Raw genomic sequence first — 22,460 nt, 5'->3', positions numbered from 1 at the left:
CAGTGTCTTCATTTTGGTGGTGGTCATTAATTTTAATAATTCATAGAAGCAACTATTATTAGGAATAACAGCAGCTAACATCTCTTGAGTATGTACCTTGTGTTAGACCCCAGACAATTTTCTCATTTAATCTTCACGGCAATCCTACAAGGTAGGCATTCTTATCCCGTTTATAATGAGAAAACTGAAGGTATAAAGAGCTTAAGAAATTTGTTCAAGATCACGCTATTAGAAGGTGCTAGGGCTGGGAGTTAGAGCCCGATTTGTTGAAATCTCTGTCAGTATTGTCAAGTTGAAAGAGTGACCCTACTGAAGGAAAGGAGAAAAATAATTTAGAAATCATAATGGGCCACAGGCTATAATAAAGTTTTGGGATACTCCTGTGATGTTGCTGTTGATTTACCTCTTGTTTAAAGTCACCGTGGCTTGGCATAGTGAGAAAATGGAGGTCTGTAGTTCTTACGAAAAGGAGGTAATATTTTTGAGGACACTCACCATTTATCATCTGGTACGGTATGTTGTGTAATTGAGCGTTATATCACCTAAAGTTTTTTTTTTTTCAATTGGCTGTGTAGAGCATTGATACTACTTCATGTTTTCAAAACACTTAAGTTTTGAATAGATGACTCCTACTCATGGTTCATAAACCAGAAAAATCCAAAAAGTAAGAAGTTTGTCATGTATGGATGTGAGAGTTGGACCATAAAGAAGACTGAGTGTCGAAAGATTGATGCTTTTGAACTGTGGTGTTGGAAAAGATCCTTGAGAGTCCCCTGGACTGCAAGGAGAGCAAACCAGTGAATCCTAAAGGAAGTCAGTCCTGAATATTCATTGAAAGGACTGATGATTAAGCTGAAGTTCCAGTACTTTGACCACCTGATGCAAAGAGCTGACTCATTAGAAAAGTGATGGGAGTGAGAGCAGATTGTGGTGGGTGGAAGAAGTTAAGAGGAGCAAAGAAGATATTGGAAGTAGATTGATTTCTTAAGAGGTTTGCCTGAGAAAGGGAGGAGAGAGGCCATGGGGCAGTTGCTAGAAGTACAGGAAAATAGTTTGTTAAATGGGAGAGAGTGAGCATACAAAATGGAAAACAAGGAACTGGCTGTTTCAAGATTCTGAGAAAAGGGAAGGGAATGTGATCCAGACAGAATTGCAAGGAGAGAGAGGTCAGTGGTTGTGATGGGAGACCAGGAGGCCAGGATAGGACACACAGTAAGTTTAGATTTAGGAAGAATTTCTTCATGATGCTTTCTATTTTCTCTGTATAGTAGGAGGCAGAATCACTCACTGAGAATCTCATAAGAGGATGGAAATTTCAGGGTTTAAAGAGAAGAAAATTTTGGAGATAGGCTGAGTGCTGGTCCTGTTTTGTGCCGTTGAGTATTGGTGTCATCCTTTTACAATGGAGTGACTCTGCTCCATATTTAACTTCAGCAGCCTCTCTGCAGGCATACAGGAAGTGTATAGATCACTGGGTTCATCCGGATCATTTGACTACGTGGGTGTGAAAAAAAGCGTGTACTGAAATGATAGATGATGGGATGCAATCGTGGGTGTGAAAAAAAGAGTGTACTGAAATGATAGATGATGGGATGCAATCGAAGCAGGAAGTAAGTGAGGAAAAGGAAGCATTTTTTCGGAGATGTCTTGGATTGGGAGATGATGTCCTGGGTTTTGAAAGACAATGTCATGGGTTGGGAGGCAGTGTCGTGGGTTCAGTCAGTGGAAGTTCCTTGGAGGCTGAGGAACTGTCACAGTGGAAGAGTGCACGTAGCAATAAGAGCAGATTATAGTCAGTACAGTCAGAGGGCATATTTGAAATACTTAGCTTGGAGGGGCTACAGTTAAATGCCAGAATCTTTAATGTTGAATAAAGCTTTTCAGCAAATGGCGAGACTGGGCAGGGACATACCAGGCAACGCCATCTTGGGGGACCATAAAGGAAGATGGTGTTTTCTGGTCCTGCTCCTTAGTTGGGTTGATGGAACGGGAGTCAGCTGATCAAGAGGTTCCTGGAGTGGCTGCTATTCACTTGGAAGCCCTAGGCCACAGCGATAGCGTGTCCTGCTGTGGATTGCCGGGAACGCCAGGCTGACTGGCTCCCCAGGCTGATGCCATTCATTTTACCACATCTTCTATCACATCCCATTTTATGTGAAGCTCTTGGATTCCTCTTACCATGAAATGATTAGGGTCTCGTTTCTTTGGCTCACTTATCATCATGGAGCTCTGTGCTCTCTGTTGTTTAAGTCATAGCGATATATTTCTATGGATTCATCGGGATTTACTTTACATTTTGAGCAGTGTCTTGTATTTGTTAGAGTGTGACTAGGGCTTTAATCAGCAACTGAAACAGAGATGCCACCTGGCTTATATGGATCTTAAACTTTTGATTGGGTTTCATTCCCAGGTCTTTACTAATAGAGCTACAAATAATGACCAGCAAGAAGGCAAAAGGATGCATAAATCTACTAAGAGAACCACATAAATGCTGAATGTTAAGATTTCAGTGTATGTTGTGTATGTGTATTGTGTCTAGAACCACCCTTTTCTGGTTTACAGTGGGAGTTTGGTGAAGTTTTGGGAAGCAGAAGTTGGGTGGGATGATGATTGAAACAGAGCTGGAGAGATGGTTGATGATGGCAAGAGGAGTCCAGCAAGGGGGATTGCTACCAAGAGGCCTTTGACGTCAGGGAACTCATTGCCCTTTGGAAAGTTGCAGGGACTGGGAACTTGGGTAGTGGGCCTAGCAAAGGGAAGGAAGTGTGGGCCTAACAGTTTTCAACAATACTCTTGGTACCCAGAGTGATGATTCAACAAGTCCTCTAGTTCTGGGTTGGAGGCTATTGGTTCAGAGATGGATGATAACAAATGCCACTGGTTTGAAGAAGAAATAAGTTTATTAAGAGACAGATATCATTAAACCAGAGGACAAAAGGGCATGTGAAATCCAGGTGTTCAGATGGTATCTGCCCTCTGTATTATCCAGTGCTGAAATGAATCATTTTCCTTGGATTTATGTACACAGTTTAGTGAAAGAACTGGAATTTCTATGACTTGCCTGGGATTCAGAGCAAGTTTAAGACTCATGTCCAACGAACGTGCCGACAACTGGTGGTTCTACTTTGAATCTTCAAAATGCCGAAGCCCTCTTCTCTCCAGATGCTTTTGTTTGCCTTTCATCTGTCATCTGAAGAACGTGGGGTTTCTTTTAATGGGCCAAAGGCAAATGAAGTCAGGGCGTCGTTTTATAATACGCTGGCAGAGATATTCAGAGTTGCCTTGTTTTCTCTCTGCATTAACGTCTTCATTTTTCTAAGGCAGAAATAGACTGTGCCTGACAAGTCGCTCCATATCTAAATGTCAGCATGATGGGGGCGGTGCCCCCTGGAAACACTTGCCATGGTGGCATTTTCGGGCAGATGCTATCAACTATTTTATCATGAGAGGTAATCTTTGGCCCTGCTCTGTGTATAGACTGGTGATGTACATCGAGAGAGACAGCAGAAAGACCACTCCAGGCAAGGAGCAGCAGAGCGGCAATGAATACCTGTCCCGATGCCTTGACCTGCTCATCCGTCACTTGGTGCAGGAGCTGCCACGTATCCTGGGTAAATTGGAGTCTCGTCCATCCTTAGGCCCTTCCTGCTTACCTTTCTGTGACTTGGCTTTTAGGCATCTCTTCTCTTTTTGTTCTTGATGGTCTGTTTTTTACAGGCAAGTGCAATGATACTTCTTGAATGTGTAGTTTCAAAATTTCAACGTGCCCTATCTGTTATCATAAATATTTTGTATCAGTGACATGACTGAGGCAATGAGTAGGCTAAAGGGCTAAATTAAGTTTCATTGAGGTGTCATCTCGCAGTCCTGGAAAAGAAAAGGAAAGAATTTCAATTGGTGAAAATTGGACTTAAGCTATCATTTTAGGAACTTCTCTCAAGATTTCTCTTTGCACAATTCAGAAGAAAAACATTTTTCCTTCGGGTTGTAACCACAAATTTATTTTTTCTTAAAATAATTAAAAAAATACATAGGCATCAAAATTTAATATTAAAAAAATTTGATATTAAAGTTTGAAAATTTCGTTGGTTTGAAAAATTTAAGATGAAAGTAATAATGATCTGCAAAGGATGTTTATTACAGCTAACAAAATCTGTTATTCCACTGTTATTTACAGATGCAAAAATCATCTAAGGAATGTGTACATTTAGTTTAAAATCTCAGTCCATGCTTTCCCAGCAGATGTGGCTATAAACCAGAAATGTTTAAAATGTTAAATTTGATCCAGCCTGTTATGGTAAAAGATATTTAGACTCAGAAATTCAGAATATTAAATGAAAGTAATGAAAATATCTTCATGGCTGATTGACAGTGACTTTTTGCTCCTTATTAATAATGTGGGAGATTTTTGCCTGTTCATGACTGAAAATAGAGCTTTTCAAAATTTATTTGGATTGTAACCCTTTTAAAATCTCCAGACCAAAGGCCACAATCTGGTCAATTGGTAGCTGACTTTCTTTTTACATGACTCATCTTGTCTTAGGAGATGATGATGAGATTCATGTGTCTAGCAAGGCAAGGTTTATTTATTATTCGACTTGGCTATCCAATGAGAAGTATTGGGAATTGATCTCTTACTTCTACCATCCTATTCTATTACCAGAGAAGTCTAATCTATGATCTCTTAGCTTATAATTCTTACAATAACTTTTTCCTAAAAAAAAAAAACAAACAAAAAATAACTTTTTCTTGTTTACAAAAGTAATGGATACTCATGGTTGATATTTGGAAAGTACAAAAAAAGAAAAATCATTTTTGTATTCTATTTTAAATTTCCAGATGAGAGATCAGTCTTACATCCATCTTGTCCCCAGAGGCCACAGCTTTCTGTTGTAATGTCAAGAGTTGGGAATAAAACAACGCAGCTTCTACCCACTTCTTTTATTTGGAGATTATTTCCCTCAGCAATCCCATTAGTACTCAGCCCACAGCTAGTGCTCCCTAAGCATTTGTGGTCTCTAACCTCACATGTGTGCTCTGGGATGTGCTTTGCAGGTGACATTCTTAACGCCCTGGCTAACGTTTCTGGTCGTAAACACCCATCCACAGTTCAAGCGAAGCAGCTGAAGATGTGTCTCCCCCTCATGCCTGTAGTGCTTCACCTGGTAACATCTCAGGTATCATCTTTTTTGGGGAAAAAAGTGGAGCTGAGAAGCATCAACTCAGACAAACATGATCATTTCTTTCTTATGCGTGGTATTCAGGATTTAATCTTTGGAAACTGTCATCACACAGGTATTTCGACCTCAAGTTGTAACGGAAGAGTTCCTTTTCAGTTACGGAACTATTCTTGTGAGTAATGCTGAATTTTTCATGTTCCTAATAAAAATGTGGCTGTCCCTGCTGTTTGTGGGATTTGGTGTCAGAATGAAGTAATTTTAAAATCTTAGTGGTATTTATTTGTCTCTAGGGAAGTAACCTTTTTGTATTTTTATCTGTTGACTATAATAAAATTTGACATTTGGGGAAAAATACATTCTCTCCCAATAATGCATTTTGTTTAGAGACAGACCCAGGTAGGGTAAATAGGTCCATAGAAAAGATTTTCATAGTGTTTGGTATTAAACATCATGAAAAGATTTAAAATAATGAAATTGGTAAAAATGGAATTCTGGAAACATAGTATTATAATTTACCTTGGCTAACATTGTCCAGCTATGTGCATGCAGTGTCTCTTTCTGTGATGACATTTCTTTAAGTGGAGCTCGATTTAACCTTATCTTTAGTTTTAATGAGATGAGTAGCAGTGAAAAACAAATCACTGTATTATCTTTCACTTCGATTTTTGCTCACAAAAAAAAAATAGTCTTTTTGTTAAGGTTGTGGCTCGTGAATTATGTTATCTTTTCCCCTTGCCTGGAGCACTTACAGTATATACTGTTGATAAAACAGCGAGCTGTACAAAGGGAAAACGAAAACATTTGTCACGCAGCCTATTCTGTCTTCCTTTGATGTTACTAATAAACGCTGAGCTGAGATTTTAAAAATGCCATATCAGATAGGTATCTCGTTAAAATGAAGTAAATATCTCAGTTTTATTGCTGGTTTCTGTATGATGTTTTGAAGTGTGACTCTTGAGTAGAGAGGTCACTGACTTTTGTAAGCAGTGTGTTTAGTCGATGCAATATAGGTTCTTTTGTACTCAACTTCAGATCATTATCATCCTTGAATCTTGAATTCTACAAAGCATATAATTTTTGCAGCACATTCATGAATTTGCAAATTGTGAGAATTTTGTTTGCCACCTCCTTTCATATGCTTTCTAATCTTTTTAAGGACAACATGGGTATCGTTTTTAGCAGCACTGTAGTTCTATGTTTATACCTCCATTGCACTGATATGTTGATGCCTGATAATAGTAATTTTACCCTTGCAGCCCTCCTTGGAATATTTTGGCCCAGTGTTTGTTTGTTTGGGCTAAGTAGAGTTCTCCTGTGTTCATTCTCTTTATTTTTCCCTCGTGTAGTAGTTTTGCTGTGCTTATGTTAACTGAGTACAGTTTAGATTTTCAAGGAACTATCAAGATTTTCAAGGAACTATTAGGAACTCCAATATAGAAGTCTTTGTGGATTTTCATCTGTGTCTTTCAGGGAGACATGTAACCTCTACTTCATGTAACCCATCTGCTCCCGCCGAGGAAGGGCCTCCTCACCTTCTCCCAAGAGGGAGTGCACCCTTTGAGGGGTGGGGGGTGTTCAGTAGGGCTCAGTAAGGGTTTGCTTCACATAGGCACTTTCAGGGAATGGAAGATAACTTGCTTGGTTCAAAGGTAACTGTGATACTGAAAATTCTTTAGCAGTCTTTCGCTTGATAATGTTGCTCAAGTAATAGGAGTTTACACACACAGTGGAAAAGGTCTCTTGGCTCTGTTTGGGCCATTTTCCTAGTTTGAGTCACGGCCAGTTCCAGAGCTCTTCTTTTGTAATTTTTCTTACCGCATCTGTTATTTGGCCTTAGCTGTGCGTCCGTCTTTCTTGACTTAGTGTTGCTAAGTTGTCACTAGTCCAGGGAGAGGAAGCTTTGACTGAAGTCATGGACCTGGCTGTAGTTATCCACCCAGTTCTGGTGCATGTTTCTGTGAGCTGTTGAGAGTTGGCTGTTGCTTCTGTGAGTTGATCCACAGTCTGTCCAGAAGATGCCACAAATACTGTTGTTAGTTACAGTGTCCCTCCAGTGCCAGAGGCATAGTCTACTCCTCCCTTGGAAGGAGTAAAAACCCCTTGGAAGTTCACAGTGCAGGATCTGCACATTGAAATCCTTGAGTTTTCTGCTAGAGACCAATTATTTTAAGTTTTGTCTAGGCAAAGCTGCCCTGGAGTTAAGAGGGTTTGTTTGTTGATTTGTGTGGTTTTTTTTGGGGGGTGGGGGCAGAAGGTGGGGTGTGGGAAGGCTGCAGAGCTATTAATGCCCTGTAGGCCAGCGCAGGGTGCTTCTCCCATCCCGGGGGCACAAGGCGACCACACTGTTCCCATGTACACCTTTAGCACTGTGCTTGGAAAGCCTTGTTTTCCTGGTGCTGGTGCCCAGTCGCCCAGTTATATTTGACTTTTTGAGACCCCATGGACTGGAGCACAGCAGGCTTCTTTGTCAGTGGGATTCTCCAGGCCAGAGTACTGGAGTGGGTTGCCATTTCCTTCTTCAGGGGATCTTCCCAACCCAGGGATCAAACCCACGTCTCTTAGGTCTCCTTCATTGGCAAGGAGGTTCTTGACCACTAGCGCCACCTGGGAAGCTCTTTAGATAACATTAAAGTACCTATCAGAAATAATTACTCTCCAGTTTTGTTTTTAGAAAAAATATTCAGTTGAGGCTGCTCACCAAAGTGATATGTATACAGAAAAATGGAAAATAAAGGCAAATATAAAAGGACAACAGGCTGTAAAAGGACAACAGGCAGGTCTGTTGTCCTATTATATTTTAAAAAAGAAAAGTGAAAGTCACTCAATCGCGGCCCCCTGGACTATATATAGTCCATGGAGTTCTCCAGGCCAGAATACTGGAGTGGGTAGCCTTTCCCTTCTCCAGGGGATCTTCCCAACCCAGGGATCAAACCCAGGTCTCCCACGTTGCAGGCAGATTCTTTTTTTTTTTTTTTAAATTTATTTTTATTATTATTATTATTTTTTTCCAGTGGGTTTTGTCATACATTGATATGAATCAGCCATGGATTTACATGTATTCCCAATCCCGATCCCCCCTCCCACCTCCCTCTCCACCCGATTCCTCTGGGTCTTCCCAGTGCACCAGGCCGGAGCACTTGTCTCATGCATCCCACCTGGGCTGGTGATCTGTTTCACCATAGATAGTATGCATGCTGTTCTTTTGAAATATCCCACCCTCACATTCTCCCACAAAGTTCAAAAGTCTGTTCTGTATTTCTGTGTCTCTTTTTCTGTTTTGCATATAGGGTTATCGTTATCACCTTTCTAAATTCCATATATATGTGTTAGTATGCTGTAATGTTCTTTATCTTTCTGGCTGCAGGCAGATTCTTTACCAGCTGAGCCACAAGGGAAGCCCAAGAATACTGGAGTGGGTAGCTTATCCCTTTTCCAGTGGATCTTCCTGACCTGGGAATCGAACTGGGGTCTCCTGCATTGCAGGCGGATTCTTACCTACTGAGCTATCAGGGAAGCACATTAGCTTGAGGTATTCAGGCTTTTGGTCCACCGTTAGTAGCTGTTATCTAAGAACTTATTGGGCTTCTGCTCAAGGAGCTCTCCAGGGGTTGCTGGCCTGCCTCACGTGGGTGGAGACAGCAGCCATACTTGGTGTGATCTTCGCTCATTAGAAGGGTCCTGAAGGCACAGGCTGGAGGGGCAGTTGGAATTTTGCTTCCCATTGGTTTCTGTTTTCATACTGGTACCAGGCAGGCATGGTTTGCCTTTTGACCTGTAGGTATCATTTTTAAAAAATTTATTTTGGTAGAAGAATTCAGGATACTTTTTATATTTGGAGGCCTGAGTATAGGCTTTAGCTCCACCCCCCCCCCCCCCCCCCCCACCCCATGCAAAAGGAAGGTTTGGTCTCTTTATGATTTAAAGAGGCACGTGTTTGGAAGCAATTTAGTAGGACACTTTTAAACCATTATTAAGCTTTCGAAGGGCCCAGGCCAAAGAGGACTACACAGCTGATGATTGCTGTTTTTACTTCTTATTGGCAGAAGCAATGTGTCATTCTACCTGCCTCCCTCTCCAGTAAGAGGGGGAAAAAAAAGGTACCCAGGGACACTTACGCAGTAAAGCATCTGGGGAGGTGCTATGGGGAAGTGCCAAGGTGAACTTCAGCTTAGTTCTTTCATACCTTCACTGAATTGGGCTGGGAAACAGGAAGCAATGATATTAAGGAAATCTGTTTGAAAACTCGTGATATTCACTGTGTTTCTTGTGTTCTTCTGAAAATACTCTTGACTAATGAGCTGAGGAAGAGGACTTAGTCGTGTTTATTCTTAAGTTCTGGCCTCATTAGTTTATGAAAGTTCAGTGGTTATGTGGTGGTTATAGTTTCTTACAAAAAGAAAAATTCAGATTTTCAAATGAAAGAAATGATGAAATGATTCTGGTTTTCACACAAGAATGTGATTATAATATCCATCATCAATAAATCAGTAAATCTTTGCCAATCCTTGGCTTTGAGAAAAGACCCTCTCCAGATTTTTATTTTAAGTGAGTGTTGGTCTGTTGATAGATTTTGACTTCAGCTGTAGAAGATAAAGCAGAGAGCGGGTACTCTTATAATTTTATTTATTAATTTTTGGCTGTGTCACACATCTTGTGGGATCTTAGCTTCTGGCAATGAAAGTGCCAGATCTTAACCAGTGGACTGCCAAAGGATTCCCTTATATTTAAAAAAATATGATATTATATATTTGTTCATTGCCACATGAGTGTTCTTGTTAGGAAGATATTTCCTTTTCTTAAACATTGTTTATTTAAAAAAAATTTAACACACCTTGAAGTCATATACCCACCTTGCTTAGAGAACTTATTTTCAGCTTCTCAGAAGTACTGAACAGTAAAGCGGGGCACTGGTCTACGCTGGAGTCAAAGCTGTCTTTCCTTCCCCCCCCCAAGATGGGGCCGTACTTTTGCCCCACAGTCCTCCACCTGATGAGCCTAGTTGTGGAGTAGCTGCCCCCTCTGGCTGCTCATCTGTTGTACTCAGCTTTGAAACTCACACTATCAGAAGATGCCTGGTGTAGTGTGGCCATCTACAGATTTTTCTGGGTCATTCTCCCTCACTGCCATGGTCTTTCAGCACTGGATTCGCTGTCATTGTTAGAGAATCGGGTATCTCTGTGGAGGTTCCTTCTAGCACCTCCTCCTCTCAGCTCCTCGACCACCTGTCTTCCCATGCGTGTGTCTTTCCCTCCCTCAGCGGCCTCCACCCGTAGCCTTATTTTCAACATCATACTCTGTGGCTACCACACCTCATTTTCAGCTCACTACCCCTGCTCCTCATCTCCAACAGTCCTTTAGTTCCTCTGGGACTTAAATTGGCCTTACCACTTTGCACTCACCATCCTGTCCTCCCTGGGCCCAGTTTTCCTGAGCTTCGAGTCCCTGGTTCAACCCCATCCCTACCTGGCATATACCCGTGATCCCTTTCCTGTCCCTTCCTCCATTGTCCTCCTCTGGCAAACCCAAGTGCTGGTTCACTTTAATTCTCTACCTCCTTCACCCCTGCTTTGAGTGACTAAGTATGGCTCGAGAAAAACATGAGGAAAATAGCTGGTCTCACTTTAAATTCATGACTGCTCACTTCAAGCGAGTCCTCTCTGCAGACTGGGACATCAGGTTCCTTTTCCTAATTTATATACCTTCACGCTCACCTGGATGATTGTTCATACATTCCCTCCTCTCCTTGAATCTCCAGTGTCTCCTGCCCTGTCCTCATTCTCACCTGATTAATTCCTATTACACCGAGAATGAAGAGAAAGAAATCGACCCAGAGACATTTAAATTGGCAAATCAATGAAACATTCAGTAGGGATTTTTAAAAATTTAAACAGGGGAAGTATAAGGAAGAAAATAAATTAAAAGAACCCTATGGTTTCACCATCTAGAAAACGCTTGTTGCTGTTAAAAAAAAAAGGAAAAAAATAATACATGTACCTAGTTAGAAAATTCTAACAGTGCAGAAAGGCAGAAAATGAGTAGTGAAAGTATACCTCCTGATCCAGTATTCTTCTTTACAGGGAGCCTCTGTGAATGGTTCCTGTGATTAATGCCTCAAAAATCTCTGTCCACAACTATGTTCATGTGTTATCTACATATTCTTCAAAAGTTATACAGAAAAATTGTAGTATTAACACTGTTTTGTCTCTTTCTTAAGCTGTAGACATTTAAGTAAATTTATTGAAATCGAAAGATACCTTTCTTTCAATTTTTCAACATCAAATTGTGAAATTATTTCAGCCAAATTGTTAAAATGTCTCTTATTTGTTACGTATGTAATTTGGCTGAAATAATTTCACCTGATTTCAAAATAGGGACATGACTTTTGCTGAATAAATAGGTATTTAATGTTGAAAAAAAATTCTAATGACTTTTGTGTGTTAACTCAGAGACTTTCTAAGAATGTTATCTTTCCCCTTCTGGATAAAGAAATTAGTGCCTACTTATGACATGAAATTTAGAAACTGTAGAAAAATGTAAAAAGAGTATAAAAATCACTTGATGCCTACCACCCGAAGTAAATCATGGTGAACAGACATAGGATCATATGTTCAGTTTTTTTTTTTTTTCCCTCTGCATAGTTTTTACATCAGAGTTCTTTTAAAATCTCCATTTATTAACATTTTTATATTTTTTTCAGAGTCATATTAAATCTATAGACTCAGGAGAAACTAACATAGATGGAGCTGTAGGTGAGTAGATCATGGGGCATTTTACATCTTTGCTTGAAGATTTTGATACTATGATTTTGGACATGTAAATAAACATCTATAATAATTAACTGTATTTCTAGGAATGATGGCATCAGAAGAATTTATCAAGATCACGCTGTCGGCTTTTGAAGCAGTGATACAGTATCCTATTTTATTGAAAGACTATTGCTCTACGGTCAGTTCTGGGTGCCATTGAAAAACATATTTTTTTACTTACTTGGTAACTGTCTATAGGGAGATTAGTTTACATATACTTGGTCATACATGTTCCTCACATGAAATAACTGTTGAGAAAAGCTGACCCCAGACAGGATGAACCTAAGAAATCTCTCCCTATCTTGTTGACTTATTTTGGGGTTTTTCTTTGCTTATTATTTTCTTTCCCTTCTGGTCCACACCTTACTCACAGGGTGCCCCTTGTTATTCCTGGCCTAGAGTTTCTCAGCCTTGGCACTGGGCTTCCATGGTGGCTCAGATGGTAAAGAGTCTGCCTGTAATGCAGGAGACCCAACTTTGATCCCTGGATTGGGAAGATCCCCTGGAGAAGTGAATGGCTACCCACTCCAGTATTCTTGCCCGGAGAACTCCATGGACAGAGGAGCCTGGTGGTCTATAGTCCATGGGGATCACAAACATGACCGAGTGACTAACACTCTCACTTTCAACCTTGCCACTCTGGATGTTTGGAGATGGGCAGTTCCTTGTTGTGGAGGCTGTCCTGGGCATTGAGAGATGTTTAGCAGCATCACTGGCCTCTACATAGTAGATTTGGAGGCTCCCCTCAGTTGCAGCAATCAAGAAGGTCTCTACGCATTGCCAGATGTTTTCTGGGCCTGTTTTTCCACTATTGCTAGTAGTCCATCAGCCATTTACACATCTGCCGTATGTGTCTGTTTCTAGGCTATATGTTCTGTTTCATGAATCTCTTTGTCTAGCCCTTTGCTTGTACCAGCTTATTTCTTCCCATCATAGTAAACCTGGAAACCATGTCTGCTTCATGCTTTTTAACATTTTTCCATTACTCTTGACCCTATTCTTTCCAAATACTTTATGGGATCAGTGTGAGAAATTCACACAACCTGGTTGGAATATTTATGTGTTTTATATTGAAATTATAGATTAATTTTGCAATAAGGAGTTCATGATCTGAGCCACAGATAGCTCCCAGTCTTGTTTTTGCTGACTGTATAGAGCTTCTCCATCTTCGGCTAAAAAGAATATAAACAGTCTGATTTTGGTATTGACCATCTGGTGATGTCCATGTGTAGAGTCTTCTCTTGTGTTGTTGGAAGAGGGTGTTTGCTATGACCAGTATGTTCTCTTGGCCAAACTCTGTTAGCCTTTGCTCTGCTTCATTTTGTACTCTAGGGCCAAATTTGCCTATTACTCCAGGTATCTCTTGACTTCCTACTTTTGCATTCCAGTCACCTGATGAAAAGGACATATTTTTGGGTGTTAGTTCTAGAAGATCTTGTAGGTTCTCGTAGAACCGTTCAGCTTCAGCTTCTTAAGCATTACTGGTTGGGGCGTAGACTTGGATTACCATGATATTGAATGGTTTGCCTTGGAAATAAACAGAGATCATTCTGTCTCTTCTGAGGTTGCATCCAAGTACTGCATTTCAGACTCTTGTTGACTAGGATGGCTACTCCATTTCTTCTAAGGGATTCTTACCCACAGTAGTAGATATAATGGTCATCTGAGTTAAATTCACCCATTCCAGTCCATTTTATTTCACTGATTCCTAAAGTGTCGATGTTTACTCTTGCCATCTCCTGTTTGACCACTTCCAGTTTGCCTTGATTCATGGACCTAACATTCCAGGTTCCTATGCAATATTGTTCTTTATAGCATTGGACTTTACTTCCGTCACCAGTCACATCCACAACTGTCTGTTGTTTTTGCTTTGGCTCTGTCTCTTCATTCTTTCTGGAGTTATTTCTCCACTGATCTCCAGTAGCGTATTGGGCACCTACCGACCTGGGGAGTTCATCTTTCAGTGTCCTATCTTTTTGCCTTTTCATACTGTTCATGGGGTTCTCAAGGCAAGAATACTGAAGTGGTTTGCCATTGCCTTCGCCGGTGGACCACATTTTGTCAGAACTCTCACCATGACCCGTCTGTCTTGGGTAGCCCTACCTGCCATGGCTCATAGTTTAATTGAGTTAGACAAGCTCTATACAGTCAGCAAAAACAAGACCAGGAGCTGACTGTGGCTCAGATCCTGGACTCCTTATTGCAAAATTCAGGCTTAAATTGAAGAAAGTAGGGAAAACAACTACACCATTCAGATATGATCTAAATCAAATCCCTTACGATTATACAGTGGAAGTGACACATAGATTCAAAGGATTAGATCTGATAGAGTGCCTGGAGAACTGTGGACAGAGGATCATGACATTGTTTAGGAGGCAGGAATCAAGACCATCTGCAAGAGAAAGAAATGCAAAAAGGCAAAATGGTTGTGTGAGGAGGCCTTAGCTAAGAAAAGAAGAGATGATAAAGGCAAAGGAAAAAAGGAAAAATATACCCATTTGAATGCAGAGTTCCAAAGAATAGCAAAGAAAGATAAGAAAACCTTCCCCAGTGATCAGTGCAAAGAAATAGAGGAAAACAATAGAATGGGAAAGACTAGAGATCTCTTCAAGAAAATTAGAGATACCAAGGGACTATTTCATGCAAAGATGGGCACTATAAAGAACAGAAATGGGATGGACCTAACAAGCAGAAGCTATCAAGAAGAGGTGGTAAGAATATACAGAAGAACTATACAGAAAAGATCTTCATGGCTCAGATAACCATGATGGTGTGATCACTCACCTAGAGCCAGACATCCTGGAATGAGAAGTCAAGTGAACCTTAGGAAGCATTACTATGAACAAAGCTAGTGGAGGTGATGGAATTCCAGCTGAGCTATTTCAAATCCTAAAAGATGATGCTGTGAACGTGCTGCACTCAGTATGCTGCAAATTTGGAAAACTCAGCAGTGGCCACAGGACTGGAAAAGGTCAGTTTTCATTCCAGTCCCAGAGAATGGCAATGCCAAAGAATGTTCAAACTACCACACAATTGCACTCATCTTACATGGTAGCAAAGCAATGCTTAAAATTCTCCAAGCCAGGCTTTAGCAGTATGTGAACCATGAACTTCCAGATGTTCAAGCTGGATTTAGAAAAGACAGAGGACCCGTAGATCAAATTGCCATTGGATCTGTTGAATCATGAGAAAAGCAAGAGAGTTCCAGAAAAACATTTACTTCTGCTTTATTGACTACACCAAAGCCTTGGACTGTGTAGATCACAGCAAACTGTGGAAAATTTTTAGAGATGGGAATACCAGACCACCTGACCTGCCTCGTGAGAAATCTGTTTGTGAGTCAAGAAGCAACAATTAAAACTGGACATGGAACAACAGACTGGTTCCAAATTGGGAATGGAGTACATCAGGGCTGTATATTGTCACCCCACTTGTTTAACTTATATGCAGAATACATCATGTGAAATGCTGGGCTGGATGAAGCACAAGCTGGAATCAAGATTGCCGGGAGAAATAGCAATAACCTCAGATATGCAGATGACACCACCCTTATGGCTGAAAGTGAAGAACTAAAGAGTCTCTTGATGAAAGTGAAAGAGGAAAGTGAAAAACCTGACTTGAAACTCAGCATTCAAAAAATCAAGATCATGGTACTGGTCCCATCACTTCATGGCAAATAGTGGACAAACAATGGAAAGAGTGAGAGACTTTATTTTTTTGGGCTCCAAAATCACTGCAGATGGTGACTGCAGCCATGAAATTAAAAGACAATTGTTCCTTGGAAGAAAAGCTATGACTAACATAGCATATTAAAAAGCAGAGACATTACTTGGCCAACAAAGGTCCATCTAGTCAGAGCTATGGTTTTTCCAGTTGTCATGTGTGGATGTGAGAATTGGACCATAAAGAAAGCTGAGCACCGAAGAATTGATGCTTTTGAATTCTGGTGGTGGTGAAGAGTCTCGAGAGGCCCTTGGACTGCAAGGAGATCCAACCAGTCAATCCTAAAGGAAATCAATCCTAAATATTCATTGGAGGGACTTATGCTGAAGCTGAAACTCCAGTACTTTGGCCACCTGATGTGAAGAACTGACTCATTGGAAGAGACCCTAATGCTGGAAAAGATTGAAGGTGGGAGGAGAAAGGGATGACAGAGGATGAGATGGTTGGATGGCATCAATGACTTGATGGACATGAGTTTGAGTAGACTCCAGGATTTGGTGATGGACAGGGAAGTCTGGTGTGCTGCTGTCCACGGGGTTGCAAAGAGTCGGACACGACTGAGCTACTGAACTGAACTGATAGATTAATTTGCACAGAGTTGACTTCTTTGATGCTTCTCATCAATGACTATATTTTACCTTGATTTATTTTTCTTTCTAACGTATAGATCTGTGTGTCTGACCCATGTCACTTTCCTTTTTTCTAAGAAACTTAACATTTCTTACAAGGCAAGTCTACTGGCAAAACATTTCTTCAGTTATTGTTTGTGTGAGAAATTCTTTATTTTTCCTTTTATTCTTGAGGGATAATTTCACTCAGAATTCTAGGTTGGTGTTTTTTTTTTTCCTTCTCAGCACAAAAATATTTCATTCCAGCATGATATATCAGGTAAAATGACCTGAGATCAATGAGCTAGCTGTTAGTATGAAGTTTTATGTTTCTTTGGCTAGGAGCCAAGCTGTGTTTACTCTTTGTTGTAACTGTAGGTTTCAGAGGCTAAAATTAACGTGTAATGTCCTTGTTTTGTCTATCCTGTCGTCTTCAGATTTCCCTAACAGCGCCTTCTGGAATAAAGCCTGTGCCTTGCAGCTCTCTCAGTTGTAATCCTGGGTTATTACACAGGAGCCCCGTTGATGTTGGGGTGAGGTGTAGTGGAGTGGGTAGAGATCCATAGCCCCTAGGTTTAGGTCACATTCCTTTTCTGAGTCTGTATGCCTCGGCTGTGACCCTCACACATACTTCTCAGCACCCACACCCCCATGCCCCAGTTGGTGAGATGGGAAGGCTTACAGGGTGTTGGAATTGGATATTTCCCCCCCAGCTCAGGTTTTGGTAAAACCTGAGTAGGTTCAGCTTTTGGTAGAATAGTGTCTCTTGAGTCCAGCCTTTGTTAAGGAGAAAAGAATGCTCTAAACATATTTCAGAATGGTTAGTTTTTCCTTTCCTCTTCCAGAAGCATGAGACTTATCTCTGGTCTTCAGTCTGAGAATCTGGTGGGGCTCTGGGAAGTAAAACTTTTGGGAGGTGGGTGGTTGCACTAAGGTTGGACCTCTAGGAGGTTTTATCATCTCAGACACCAATTCTTAGTCAACCACTGTTGAAGTTTTTGTACCAGTTGCTGGCTCCAGTGGCAGCTTCTGCTCCTGTTAAGCTGTGATTTTCTGTCTTTGCCTTTCTCTTCAGTTCTAGGGACAGTTGGTTTTCTTTGTGACTTGACTTCTCTGATTTATCTGAGAAGAGTTGTTGATTTTCAGTTTGTTTAGCTGTTTTCTTCTTGTGAGCATGGTTGTGATAGCTTTCCAGCTTTTATTTTAGAAGTTATCAATGGTTATCATATTTTTTTTTTCATTTATTTTTATTAGTTGGAGGCTAATTACTTTACAGTATTGTAGTGGGTTTTGTCATACATTGACATGAATCAGCCATGGATTTACATGTATTACCCATCCTGATCCCCCCTCCCACCTCCCTCTCTACCCGATCCCTCTGGGTCTTCCCAGTGCACCAGGCCCAAGCACTTGTCTCATGCATCCAACCTGGGCTGGTGATCTGTTTCACCCTAGATAATATACATGTTTCGATGCTGTTCTCTTGAAACATCCCACCCTCGCCTTCTCCCACAGAGTCCAAAAGTCTGTTCTGTACATCTGTGTCTCTTTTTCTGTTTTGCATATAGGGTTATCATTACCATCTTTCTAAATTCCATATATATGTGTTAGTATGCTGTAATGGTCTTTGTCTTTCTGGCTTACTTCACTCTGTATAATGGGCTCCAGTTTCATCCATCTCATTAGAACTGATTTAAATGAATTCTTTTTAATGGCTGAGTAATATTCCATATGGTGTATATGTACCACAGCTTCCTTATCCATTCTTTTGCTGATGGGCATCTAGGTTGCTTCCATGTCCTGGCTATTATAAATAGTGCTGCGATGAACATTGGGGTGCACGTGTCTCTTTCAGATCTGGTTTCCTCAGTGTGTATGCCCAGAAGTGGGATTGCTGGGTCATATGGCAGTTCTATTTCCAGTTTTTTAAGGAATCTCCACACTGTTCTCCATAGCGGCTGTACTAGTTTGCATTCCCACCAACAGTGTAATAGGGTTCCCTTTTCTCCACACCCTCTCCAGCATTTATTGCTTGTAGACTTTTGGATAGCAGCCATCCTGACTGGCGTGTAATGGTACCTCATTGTGGTTTTGATTTGCATTTCTCTGATAATGAGTGATGTTGAGCATCTTTTCATGTGTTTGTTAGCCATGTGTATGTCTTCTTTGGAGAAATGTCTGTTTAGTTCTTTGGCCCATTTTTTGATTGGGTCATTTATTTTTCTGGAATGGAGCTGCAGGAGTTGCTTGTATATTTTTGAGGTTAATCCTTTGTCTGTTTCTTCATTTGCTATTATTTTCTCCCAATCTGAGGGCTGTCTTTTCACCTTGCTTATAGTTTCCTTTGTTGTGCAAAAACTTTTAAGTTTAATTAGGTCCCATTTGTTTAGTTTTGCTTTTATTTCCAATATTCTGGGAGGTGGGTCATAGAGGATCCTGCTGTGCTTTATGTCGGAGAGTGTTTTGCCTATGTTCTTCTCTAGGAGTTTTATAGTTTCTGGTCTTAAATTTAGATCTTTAATCCATTTTGAGTTTATTTTTGTGTATGGTGTTAGAAAGTGTTGTAGTTTCATTCTTTTACAAGTGGTTGACCAGGTTTCCCAGCACCACTTGTTAAAGAGGTTGTCTTTTTTCCATTGTATATCCTTGCCTCCTTTGTCGAAGATAAGGCGTCTATAGGTTCATGGATTTATCTCTGGGCTTTTTATTCTGTCCATTGGTCTATATTTCTGTCTTTGTGCCAGTACCATACTGTCTTGATGATTGTGGCTTTGTAGTAGAGTCTGAAGTCAGGCAGGTTGGTTCCTCCAGTTCCATTCTTCTTTCTCAAGATTACTTTGGCTATTCGAGGTTTTTTGTATTTCCATACAAATTGTGACATTATTTGTTCTAGTTCTGTGAAAAATACCGTTGGTAGCTTGATAGGGATTGCATTGAATCTATAGATTGCTTTGGGTAGTATAGCCAATGGTTATCATATTTGTAAACATTTTATATATATGTGTGTATTTATATTTTGTAAAAGTCATGATATCATAGACACCTTAGAATTTTAGCACTGTTGTAAATAGTGTCTTTTTAAAATTATGTTATTTGGTTGTTGTAGGGACATTGGGAAGAGTATTGATTTTTGGCTATTCATCTTTTGATAGTCTTGCTTTTTGGACCATGCTTAAGGGTCAAACTTACAGAATTGGACATGTAGATAATTTTATTTTAGTCCTACTCCTCTCTTAATATGCTCTCTTAAACCTTCAGGGTGGGTGTTGAGCATGTTGATAGGGGTTGATGGTGAGATGTATCTCTCTTCTTTGCATAGTTTTTGCTTTTGACATAACTGGGAGTTTAGAGTTTTCAAAATTCCTTTGTGAAATTCGAGGTCTATGCTTTAAGTGATGTGACATCACTCAGTGAAAGGGGGTAAAAAAAAATCCCTTATCCTTACGGTTCTTGTACAACTGTGTAAATTTATTTTGTGAAGTTGAGCTAGAACAGGGTAATACTGATGGGCCACTACCCATGTGTGGAGATCCTGACCTGTGTAGGACATTCTTTCATTGGTTTGGAAAACAGGAGGGTGGTGTTGGGCTGTGGGCCACTTCTTCTGCCTTTTGCTGTGGTGAGAATGAATAAATATCATAGGATCAGGAATCAATGCAGGTATAAACAATAGGAATTTTATTTATTGTCACCAAAATAGTTCACCAGGTGAGACAGTTGTTTTGAGAATTAGACAATGGGAGTGATTTGTCCTTTCTTCATCATCTGTTTTCATCCTGGGGTAAATTGTTATTTTGGAGTTGATTTCAAACCGTATTTGATAGTGCTCTGTCTGATATAATAAGAAAATCATAGAGGTGGTATGTGTAATGGATTTAGATCTTTTGAATCTGCGTCTCAAAACCACCAAGATTAACTTGTCATAGCACTTTGATGTACTTGTGAAAACCTGAAGATTGTGTATCTCCCTTTTTCCCAGTATTTTGATGATTGTTTAAACTTGATTAATGATCACCAGCTTAAGTGTGTATTAATCTGACGGTTCAATGTCAATGCATGCCAGGCAGATTTTGTATTACATACTAATGTTCCTTTCATCAACTCTGAAGGTTTTGATAAACTACTGTCTTGATGATCACAGTGTCATTTTGACCTGAAGACTTTTTCAGGTTGAAATGAGCTTGGTTGTTTATTAAATGTCATGCAGAGTTTAGATGCTGGGTGAATTTAGCAGTTGATGTTTTTCACCCCTCTGACTAGTGATTTGTCAGTGAAAAACGCTGTGGGTAGTGGTTGATATTGTAACAGGGGCGGGGCAGGTGTGACTGACACTTAGCAGTGAGCACGTGACCCCCGGGGGGTGGGCGAGGACTGTGGTAGAGACCCACTTTGCCTATGGTCAGTGGGGCAGTCGTCCTCGTGGCAGAAAGTACAGTGAGAGGTGGGTTGTGGCCTTCTTTCCCAGGACCTCCAGGCCCTCAGGCTAGTGGGTGAGGTGGGGGCCCGGGGACAGGCAGGGGGCTGTGCCCTGCAGGCTCCAGAGCTCTTGCCAGGCCCAGGCCTTGAGGAGATGCAGACCTCTCCCCCATTCTCACCTCCACGGCCTAAAGGTGGCGGTGGTCATCCTGGGTGTTGGTCCACAAAACCATGCCCCTATTAGGGCAGCCTGAGGGCCACTGGGTGCTGGGAGCCTGGCTCCCTCAGTGATGACAGCTGGGCAGAGTCTGGAGACCTGGCCCTGAGGATGCTGCCAGCTGAGATCTGCCTGCTTAGCTGGGCAGGGCACTGGTGGGAGGACAAGGCTGGGGGCTGTGCCAGCATTCAGGGCAGGGGGACTGGCCTGCATGGGGTCCCTTTCTCTTAGACAGGCCTGGGCCTGGGAGGGTGAAAGTAGAGTCTGGTGACCTTGTCCTTTCTTATCGGAGCAGAGAATAACATTTGTTTCGTGAAGGTTTATGGGAACATTGTGACCAGCTACAAGAACGCAGGATCTGACTCCTAGAAATCTGTAACAACTAACCACACCCCTTCCTCACCTTGCCTCTCAAAGGCTTTAGCTGAAAGCTTTCAGGGAGTTTGAGGGCATGAGCCACTCATCCCCTTGCAGGGCCCTGCACTAAACATTTCTCTGCTCCATACTCCGACTTTTGAGTGTTGTTTGACCCCACTGTGCATCAGGCACACAGACAGTATTAGTTTTTTGTTTGTTGGGATTTGAACGGAGTCTTTTGCATCTTGTCTTGTAGGTGGTTGATTATATCCTGCCCCCCTTGGTGTCACTGGTTCAAAGCCAGAATGGTAAGTGTGACCACATCAACAAGCACAGCAGGTGCACGTTCTGTTTTCATTCCGACTCCACGTGGTCACGTTCTTGGCATCTCTGTCTTTCCAGTGGAATGGAGACTCTTCAGCTTGCGGCTACTCTCAGAAACCACGTCTCTGCTTGTGAACCAGGAGCCTGACAACAGCAAGGAGGTGGTGCATGTCGACTCTGACAACAATCTTCTGGCTCTAATTAGAGACGTCTTACTTCCCCAGTAAGTCCCATGTGCTGCACTTGGTCAGGGAAGGGTGGGGTGCCCAGAAGGCCACCATCAAACCAGGTCCAGTGATGGGCTCGGGGTCTCAGTGAGGGTCCTTAGTTTTTGTGTGTGTGCTCATGCACTCACTGTAGGAGGTCTAGAAAGAGAGGCAGTAACTACCTCACTGCATGGGACCCAGGAGAATGGGAGAATCTCAGTCCATCTTCAGAAACATCCATTCAGAGCTTTATCTGTTTTTTACAAGGCACATGACTGAACTTTTGCAGATTCAAAGCTGTTTGTGGCCAGAAGGATAAGGTTTATTATTCAAGGTCAGCATGATGAGACTTCTGAACTTGAAACTGGGACTTTTCCTGGACCTACTCAGAAATTATAGAGAAGGAAAGACATCTTCCTTCGCTCCTCCCCAGACTCTTGGAGTGGAAATTGTTTAATTAAAAATAATATATTTGGGGGAGCTGATGTGGGGAATAGTACCAGAACAATTAATGAGTATTAATTAACAGAAGGGGTGTATTTTTTTTTTTACTCCATTTGCTTATGTAGCAGACACACAATGGGATGACTGCTGAGAGTACCCAGTGCAAATATGTTAAGCTC

At 41.2% G+C, this 22,460-nt stretch overlaps 1 protein-coding gene across 4 annotated transcripts in view; it reads left to right on the top strand.

Moving 5' to 3' along the window:
* ULK4 (unc-51 like kinase 4) overlaps nucleotides 1–22,460 on the top strand; it is a 524,814-nt gene that overhangs the window by 171,808 nt on the left and 330,546 nt on the right. For all 4 annotated transcript variants that reach the window (XM_061127855.1, XM_061127853.1, XM_061127854.1 and 1 more), the window contains 7 exons: nucleotides 3,478–3,611; nucleotides 5,056–5,177; nucleotides 5,296–5,352; nucleotides 11,878–11,929; nucleotides 12,031–12,125; nucleotides 21,564–21,615; nucleotides 21,710–21,854. In XM_061127855.1, coding sequence (XP_060983838.1) covers nucleotides 3,478–3,611; nucleotides 5,056–5,177; nucleotides 5,296–5,352; nucleotides 11,878–11,929; nucleotides 12,031–12,125; nucleotides 21,564–21,615; nucleotides 21,710–21,854 — 657 coding nt within the window. The remainder of the gene's footprint in view (nucleotides 1–3,477; nucleotides 3,612–5,055; nucleotides 5,178–5,295; nucleotides 5,353–11,877; nucleotides 11,930–12,030; nucleotides 12,126–21,563; nucleotides 21,616–21,709; nucleotides 21,855–22,460) is intronic.

This window comes from Dama dama, chromosome 24 (genome assembly GCF_033118175.1).
Source record: "Dama dama isolate Ldn47 chromosome 24, ASM3311817v1, whole genome shotgun sequence".
NCBI classification, from domain to species: Eukaryota; Metazoa; Chordata; class Mammalia; order Artiodactyla; family Cervidae; genus Dama; species Dama dama.
Note: the sequence above shows the minus strand (reverse complement) of the source record. Positions and strands in the feature narration are given on the sequence as shown.